We start from the raw sequence: 9,522 nt of genomic DNA, 5'->3' as shown, positions 1-9,522 counted from the left end.
GCAGGGAGAGGAACCCCGACAGCAGCTCAAGCCTGAGACAGCCCAAGCCAGGGGAAGTTTAAGCTACTTTCTATCTCTTTCATCCATACAGTGAAGCTCAGCTGAAATTACAGTCGTGCAATCACAAATGCGGGGGGTTAATCTTCCCTACTCACCCTCTACCCCCAACATGCTTCACTTAGAGTGTTGTCAAAGATTGTGTCGTCAAAGGAATAATGAATAAATGAGTCTTTTAAATTATTTTATTTTAAATAATTTGGCCTTTAAAAAATGAAAAACCTTACCTATGTTAAGCAAAGGTTTTTAATATAGTGCCCTCACACCTCTAGCTATTGGCTGGATGCTTAACTCTAAATTCTAGGTTGAAGGGGGGAGGGGGGTGAGGGAAGTCATCTAAATGACATCACGTCTATTCCAGGCAGTCTCGTAAAAGAACCCTTAGTGTTAAGAGATAATGAAAGTACGTGCTACCTATGACTGAGCTAAAATGGTGCCGTGACCTGGCAATTTCTTTTTACTGCTGACACATCCATCCCTACGTGGCACAGAACACCAGCGTTGCCTTCATGTAAATTTAATAGGGTTTCCCTGTCAGTGACACAATCAAATACCGTGTGAGAAGGAGCAGGGGCTTTCAGGGATGGCTCAGAAACTTAATTGTTTTTCCATTTATTTTTAAAATGCAAATTACACTAGTAAGTCAAAAAAATCACTCTGTTAAAAATACATTCAGAATTAACAAACTCAAAAAAAAAAAAAAAAAGGACACATCAGGATTGTAACTCTTGCCTTCCGAATATTAGGTTTATAACAAAAGCTCAGCCTAGAAAAATAGCATTCTTCACCGGATTTTGAGGAGGATTCAGCTGTACAACTTAGATGTTTTTCCAGATATAATCACACTACTGTGCTCACTGCTCCCAAAAAAAGACCTGTCCACTGATTACTTTTTAGTAGTCAACAACTGTTTTTGAAAAATTTGGTGGCGATGATATAGTAGTGATTAGGTGGTAGCTTGGCTGCAACTTAAAGCAGGAATATGAGGGCTTGTTCTCTGTGCGTTTAAATCTCTATCCATATACATGTCCTAGAAGGTGGAACTTCTAGGTGCATGAATGTACAGTGAAACCTCATTTTAATAGTCACATTAATAGTCACATTAGAGCAGTTTCTGGCATGTATAGTATTTATATTTTAAGAGTTAGAGGACAATACATTAGTAAGTATTTTTCTCATACATTAAACATGCATGTCACTATAAAATCATCGTATGAGGTTTCACTGACATGTTTGCAATTATAGATTTTATACATGTATGTGTATGGACAAACATATACAAGCCACTGAGAAAATTCAAGCACAAGTGCTGGAACCATTTTTTTTTTGTAGTTTATGTTCCAATATCACCTTTGTTCCTTTATCGTTTTCAGATGTAGATGCATGTATTTCACAGACATCCATGCAAACACAGTAATGGGACTGGTTTATGTAGATCTGGGTGGGCTAAGGTCCAAAGTAGGTTAACCCAATACTTGAAACTACATAGAAACCAAGAGAAAACATTGCTCCATGCCAATTGATAACTTTTCAAGTCTCAATTTCACTGCATTTAAGGATGTTGTATCAGTTTAAAAAAAAAATTGATTTAGCATCTCGGGTGGATCCAAGAAAAAACATGACTCTTCTGAGTTCCTGACAAGCCTGAGCTAATTATGTTTTCCACTAATGAAAACCAAATAATGTTTGAATATATAGAACAAAATTTCCTAGGATTCCAGAATATTCCATAAACACATTGACCTACTATAAGTTTCCAAAGGCATCTTGTTGCCAACTACGTTAACAGCACAGTTTTTCTGCCACAATAATACAGGAGGATTAAAATACACTCTAACACACAACAGATCCCCCAAATACCACAAAGAGATCTCAAATATTTCACCAAGGTAACTATTGCTCCCCGCCCCCCCCGCCCACCCAAAAAATAATCTCGTACGCTGAAGTTAGGAAAAAAGGTTCACCTACGTAGGGTCTTCAATTTGAATTAGATATAAAAGAGTAAACATAGCTAATACATATTCAGTTGGCCTCTGTTGATAGAAATCCACAGCTGTTTCTGTGTTAGTAAAAGACATCTGTAGATACTTATAAAAGCACCTAGAGTGCGACAAATAAAATCAGTGAGTTAAGCCAGTACTGCTCTCTGCTTCCAGTAGGTTAATGAGCTTAGTAGATTAATAAGTTTTACTTTGTCCCACCCAACCCCTTCCGAAGACCACATTTAAGAATTATAAAGATGACGATTATTGTTGTTGTTGTTATTACTGTCACTTGTTTGTCTGTTTTTGGCCACCATGGAGGTTCAATGGTAAAGCACTTTGCTGACAGCTGGCAGTTTTTGTACACAGACACACTGGAGCTGCTGAGCTACGCAGTCTTGTTTCTTGACATGAAACACACGGACTCGAACTCATTCGGAATTAATAGCAGTGTGTTAGCCTAAAGGAAGTGACTTGGGGAGGTCTGCACTGAGACTCGGGCGCACAACTTAGGTGGGTTAAGGCAAGTATGTACGGTATAGCCTTTAGGGCAAACAACCTGCCATTTCGGACTTCGGTTACTAGGTCATCATGGCATGTTTCGTTTGTTTTTGCAATCACATTGCCTACATAGCCGTGGTGCTACCAAGACGTATGGAGTGCAGAAGACAGGGCTCTCAAACTAACGCGCCCTGGGTGACTTCGCAGCTCGCAGAGGCCGACTGGCTGGGCTGCAGAGGAGTTAGTGACGGCCAGCAGTGGGCACCAACACGTCTCCTTAGGAACTTTCCAAAGGCCTGGGAGAAAGAAGCCTACTTTCAGGAAATCCGAGATGGGCATGTCCTGCATGTTTGTTTCAGTTAGAAAGAGGAGGCCAAGTGGAATTAGTATGTGCCTCTGGGTGTGTGTGCGTGTGCGTGTGTGTCCCAGTGTATGTGGAGGCTTTATATTTGTTTTGTTAATATGTATATATACTTAAACTCAGTTGCTTCTTGCTCTTCATAAAATGCAGGAGGCCACTGTGAAACAAGTTCTTTGAAAGGTCCAGGAGCTGACATACTGAAGCCATCTGTATTATTTTGACCTGGGAGAGAGAAAGAGAGAGAGGAAAGATGTTCTTAATCAGGGGGGCGAGGGGGGGAGAGCTCAGCACTTTTTCTCACCTCTCCAAGCACAAAAGCAAGCAAAAATTAAAAAAAAAAAAAAAAAAAAGACCAAGCCCAAGTTTTGTTTGAAAAGAGACAACTTTCCTTTCCTTTCCATTTCTTTTTCTTTTTCTTTCTTTTTCTTTCTTTTTCTTTCTTTCTTTCTTTCTTTCTTTCTTTCTTTCTTTCTTTCTTTCTTTCTTTCTTTCTTTTCTTTCTTTCTTTCCTTTCTTTCTCTTTCTTTTGTCTGTAATCTCCTGGATAAAGAGGCCACTTATGATCATTTAAAATCCATTTCTGGGGGCAAATGAAATGAGTAGGTATTGCCGTACAATTAGGCTGACAAATAGAACACAAGGCTTTCAGATGTTACTAATAAGATACCATGGATATTCTCACAGCTTATACTTCAGGGGCCCTGAGTAGAGCTCCACTGGCTACGGCATGTAGGTAAGTGGGAGTCAAAGCACCTGCTTTGTTCAACAACCTGTGGACACAGGAATGTTTGTGTGCAGCAACGTTAAAGCTGTTGTTTGTTTCAAAGAGGTTGACCAAAGTATAAGAAATAAATTAATGAACATTTTTTCTTTAGGGATGGATGATTGATAATCTCAAGAATTACAGGCCAAGAGCATTTGCCTAACTTAAGTGAAGAAGAGAGGACTAATTCAGTGATGGTAGGAGCTGAAACAGGGAGGTGAATGGAAGTCAGGGCAGAGTTTTTGAAGCTCTCAGTCCACAAATTTACTGGGGATGATGGAAGCCCCCCACCTAACACTGCACATTACTTTTAAGCATTTGCTTTCCTTCTAAGGAACAGCTTTTATTTCTAGTTGCTATAGAATATCGTGAAAGTGCTTGAACTGGCCCATGATGTTAGATTACTCTTATTTTATGAGACTTCTTTATGGCAGGTTGACAGGAAAGGCTACACCCCAAAGGACAAAGACATAGGAGATGTTGGGACCCCTGCCTCTCAGTGGGGATGAGGTTTATATGTGAGTCGCTTTGGGGTGTTCTACAGAATTTGAATAGGCAATGGCTCTCAAATGAGTGGTTTTGAGGGCTGCCAAGGTGGAAAGCCCTTCATTCAGCGCTGTGTAATGTCAAATCAGAGGCGATGAGCGGAGCACAGAGAACGGGAGGGATGCAGGCCTGTTTGGGAGTCCGGCGGCTAAATAAAAAATCAGGAAATCCAGGGAATGCCAGAGCAAACTCACAGGTCTGTCTAAGAATTTGGAAAGAACAGGGAAATAAGGGCTCAGCAGGCTGATCCCTGAGGGTTGCAAAGCTAACAAGTCCTGTGACCCTCGTTTTCCTTTCTCTTCTTCCTGTTTCCTCATCTGTAAAATAAAAATCTTAGTGTTGTAGTATTTGAAGTCCCACAGGGGACGTTTTGTAGAAGGGACAGGAGTAGTATTTTGACTAGTGATTCGTTATAGGCAAGTATTTCTAATTTCTCAATTGAATTTCATTAAACGTCACTTATTTCATGAGCCGTGAGACTTGAAACTTCTTGCATACTTCTAGCATTCGCAGGCAGGAAGGAAGAAAACAGTATTTTTATTACTTTTGGTTTGGCATTTAAAATCTTCTGTTTAATAAGACCATGGGAAGTTTTGTCCTCAAGGAATTTAATGCTGGATATTAAATCTGCAGAGTCGCCTCCTTAAAGACAACATTAGAATTACTAATGCCTGATCTGAAACAATATACTTGATGATGCTCAATTAGCATTCTCATGTTATTATCATAGCTAATCCTGCGTATGTGGTTCCACGTAATTTATTATAACTCGATCACATTTATTGATCATCCCTATTGACCAACACAATGAAGTGCTACACGGTAAAGAAATGTTATGCGAGCAATCGCAAGCTTTGTTGATGTTCTGGTCTAATCTTAAGCACAAACATATTGTCACATGTTGCTTGGGTGGCTATTATATATATGACACGTTGCTTACAGAGGAAATCTTTTGGGAATGAAAAATGGTATATTTATTTCTGATCTGACACAATCTTTTAGTAAGTAGTATTGGTTAACACAGCATCATCACTACTAATGATAAGTTATGTTTATTAAGCTCTTACTATGTGGCATGTTTTATGTCATATGTGCTTATAGATTCAGAATAATTATATGAAATGTGTATGCTATATTATTTCTATTTTGCAGATAAGGAAACTTAGGTTTGATGAGAATAGTTAAAGTTGTTAATATAATGCTAATATAAAATTGTATGTCCAAGGTCACAAGGAATTTTATCTCCAGTACTCTGCCTTCAGTAGGTCATCCTAACCACTACTCTTTACTGCTTTGCCATTATTTTTTAATAGAATACTTTACATAAGTCTATAATATAATATTGAGAAGAGTGGTAAAGAATTTAAAAGATCATTTTACTTTTTATGTAAGCTAATGAATCTTCCTGGGAGGCTAGGAGAGGCATGTTCTAAATAGAAAACAACTGTAGTATGAGGCAAAAGGAAAAAAAAAAGCATCAGAGGAAAAAGAGATTTAAAAATCTTCCAAAAGATGTATTTGAGATACAATCTGAAGGATAGTGGGATTTCATCTTGGGGAAAAAATATGTTTGGTGTCGGGTACTGCACGGACAATTGGAAAAAAATGTCATATTTGCAGAAAGCAAGAGATCTAGTTTGGTTGGCAAACAAAAAGAGATAAAGTGAAATATCAGACTAATACTGCCTTCAATAGACTATAAGCTTTGGGAGGACAGTAGCCAGTTCTTATTATTACATTTGCTCATTGTCTCCTAGCGTCATCTGCATATGATTGGGAGTCAAAAGTTGTTAAGGGTCCAAGAGAGGAGATAATATTTCAGCAGAATGCTGGGGCCAGATCAGAATAAGCTTGCAGAATAAGCTTGCATGGTGAGGAGTGCAGGCTTTGTTCAGCAGGTAATAAGGATTCATTCACAGTTTGGGGGCAGGGGAGGGCAATGGCCAAAATGGTACCTTGAGAGGATTAATTTGGCAGCCACATGGAGGATGGGATAGAGGTACTAAAATCAGAAAGCAACAGGAGATTTAAGGTAACGAATGCCTGAATCAGGGCAGTGGTTGCAGGGAGACTGAAAAGAAAATGTGTAATGCACTGTTTGCAGAGGGGATGCCTTGAATGACATACAATATTGGCTGAGTTCTGACCTGATAAAGTCCTTTTTTACTAGTGGAGTTACCAAATACTTCCAAAGAAAAATGCAGGCACGATGCATAGATCCTTTCCCATTGAAGGAGAAGCTTACGGGGGCAAGGTGTATAAGGATTACTTTAATCTCTCGGAGGGGAAATAGTCCAAAAATCCATTTATTATCCTACACATTAACGATACTAAAAGGTAAGATGACTCAATGGTGGAGGACAACGACGACAAACACATATCTTCAAAGAGAGAAGCTCACATTTCAAAATGAATTGGAATCTTACTTTCTATTTTGATCTTCGCTTGCAATTCAGCATATCACTTGATGCTGATATATAGAATTTGTTATCAGTTGTTATCCAAGGGAATTTGCCTAAACACAGATATAAAAATCAGGCTCTGATTGTATGTCTGCTCTCTTGAGTGCTAGAGCTAAGGGTCTGATAAATTTCAGTGTTACTATTCTGGCTTAATTTTCACTTTTCACATCAGAAAAATGATAACAGAGTATAATTGCTCAGTTTAAAAAAATTTTAACACTACATATAACTAAGGTTATACTATATATACTAGGGTTATGCTATATATAACTATGTATAACCTGTCATTTATCATCCAAATGAGAATACTTTTGAGAGGAAGAGGAGGCACCAGTAATAACTATACCAGGACAACCCGTGTAAACTGAGACTCTTCTGGAAAAGCCAGAACACGCAGCTTATATATAGTTGCATATAACTACCTCCTATGTTATATCATATTTTCAAATTATACAAGTTTGGGGTCATTCAAATAAGTAGTATATTAATAAAGGCTTTCGAGCTATGTAGTTGATACTTATATATATAAGACTAAAGGTCACTTTAGAGATGGCATTTCGAATAAATTAAATTTAAAAAAGAATTATGAAGAAAATGTCATTAGAATTATCCCAAAGACAATATTAATAGAAGAGAAAATACTGGAAGTATGTAATTGGAGGAAAGCTGCATGCCATCTACTGTGTGCCAGGTAATGTTTACTTAATCATCTTTTAGTATCACAGAAGAATACTCCAAGTAGGATACTTACATGTACATAGGCTGTAGTTGTAAATGAGATGTCTTCTGAGGGCCTTGATAGCCATAAGAATCAAACCCACCTATGAAATCAACTGAAAAGGGACAATTGCTTTCATTAGTTAACTTTTCAAAAGAACTCAACGTTCGCGATCAAGATCTCACACAGATTACTAATATAAACCATTTAATACTCTATTAAAACCAAGGTGACTAATTGTGGAGGAAAACCGATCGTCGTTCCTTCAGGGTAGTGATTTTTTCACCCTCTCAATTGTGAGATTCAATTATTGCTTTACAAGAATCTATTCACTTGGAGAAGAAATTACGTACTCCTCTCAAGCAACCAAGACCTAATTGGAGTAATAAAATTCACTTGCGCAGTAAAGATGCTATATGTCTTTTTGGTGAGTGTGGAGATTTTCTGCAACACATTACAAATGTAAAAAATAATGATCGCTTAAGTGCATGAATCTATCAGCGACTGCAGCACTAGTAATAATATTATACTCTGAGTGTCAAGTACAAGGTGCTATGGTGGAGCCTGTGTAAATTAACTCAACGCGGCTGTCCCTGCCGATATGGGATTTATAATTTGAAATATGCAATCAGAAATAAAGATGTGGGGCAATGTCCAACCAAACATTAAAATGCAATACATACCTAAATATTTTTTTAACGATTTTTTGTTTTAAATTCATGAGACACACACACACACACACACACACACACACACACGGGGGGTAGGGGGCAGTGGCAGAGACACAGGCAGAGGGAGAAGCAGGCTCCCTGCAAGGAGCCTGATGTGGGACTCGATCCCAGGAACCCAGGATCACACCCTGGGCGGAAGGCAGATGCTCGACTGCTGAGCCACCCAGGCGCCCCTACATACCTAAATATTTAAGGTACAGTGATCTATAACTAAAGTTACTGTGATAGAGTATATCACCCAAAATGGCTGCAACAAGATCTCCTGTTCCATAGCTGTTACAGGGTGACCTTGACACTCCTCCCATCTGGTGGTTTTGGTCTGTATTCCTTTCTCTTGAACCCAGATAGAGCTTGGTGGCCACTCTGACCTACAGAGTTTGGTAGAAGTGATACTCTGTGACTTCCAAGGCTAGATCATAGAGATGTCATGTGCGTCCCTTTGCTATTTTGGGATGCTTTCCTGGAACACCACTGCCATGCCCAACTAGCCCACATGGAGAGATTAATGGAGACTCCATGGGTATGTATTGTGACCAATGGGCTGGATGAGGTTCCCTCCGATAGCCAGCATCACCACCTAGGCACATGAGCAAGAATGCTTCCAGCCCAGTCATGGAGTCTTCCCAGCTGAGGCCCCTGATATCAGGGATCACCCAAAAGCCATCCTCCCAGTGCCCTGTCTGAATCCGTATCCACAGACTGGTAAGCATAATAAATGATTGTTCAACACCACTGAGTTTTTGGAAGCAGTAGTCACGGCAACAGTAAATACTAAGAGTACTGTTAAAAAGTTTTGTTTTTGTTCTTTCTTTTACACTCCTGGATATAACCGTTGTGTAGGGGCAGGGATGAAATGGGTAAAATAATGAAAGGCTGGTGATACAGAGGACAGGAAGGAGAAAGAAAGGGAAATTGAGATTGAATTAGGATGCCTGTGGATGTCTTTACTTCTTCTGGAGTCAGAGTCTATTGCTTTAGCTTTGACTAGTTTTTGTTCTCTTTTTAGTATCCTAAATGCTACAGGTAGAAATTGGAGCAAGGGGTGCAATAACATCAAGTCTATGATGTTTGTTTAGTGGGGAAAGCTTTATTTAATAGATTTTATTTTTTGTTTTTTATTTTATTTATTTATTTTTTTAAAGATTTATTTATTTATTTATTCATAGAGACAGAAAAAGAGAGAGAGAGAGAGAGAGGCAGAGACACAGGCAGAAGGAGAAGCAGGCACCATGCAGAGAGCCTGACTGTGGGACTCGATCCAGGGTCTCTAAGATTATGTCCTAGGCTGCAGGCAGCACTAAACTGCTGTGCCAACAGGGATGCCCAGATTTTATTTTTTAGAGCAGTTTTAGGTTTATGGCAAAACTGAGCAGAAAGTATAGAGTTCCTACACAGACCCTG

At 39.0% G+C, this 9,522-nt stretch overlaps 1 protein-coding gene across 2 annotated transcripts in view; it reads right to left on the bottom strand.

Annotated features, from left to right (window-relative positions):
- Nucleotides 1-653: 653 nt before the first annotated feature.
- NKAIN2 (sodium/potassium transporting ATPase interacting 2) overlaps nucleotides 654-9,522 on the bottom strand; it is a 950,393-nt gene continuing 941,524 nt past the window's right edge. The window contains exons 6-8 of one of the 2 annotated variants that reach the window (XM_038526700.1): nucleotides 7,424-7,505; nucleotides 6,637-6,725; nucleotides 654-3,123 (exon numbers count right to left, since the gene is read on the bottom strand). In XM_038526700.1, the coding sequence (XP_038382628.1) occupies nucleotides 6,701-6,725; nucleotides 7,424-7,505 (107 nt within the window). In that variant the 3' untranslated portion in view covers nucleotides 654-3,123; nucleotides 6,637-6,700. The remainder of the gene's footprint in view (nucleotides 3,124-6,636; nucleotides 6,726-7,423; nucleotides 7,506-9,522) is intronic. The other variant, XM_038526701.1, reaches the window with a different exon arrangement.

The sequence above is a fragment of the Canis lupus genome, chromosome 1 (genome assembly GCF_011100685.1).
Source record: "Canis lupus familiaris isolate Mischka breed German Shepherd chromosome 1, alternate assembly UU_Cfam_GSD_1.0, whole genome shotgun sequence".
Classification (NCBI taxonomy): domain Eukaryota; kingdom Metazoa; phylum Chordata; class Mammalia; order Carnivora; family Canidae; genus Canis; species Canis lupus.
This window is presented reverse-complemented; position numbering and strand designations above follow the sequence as displayed.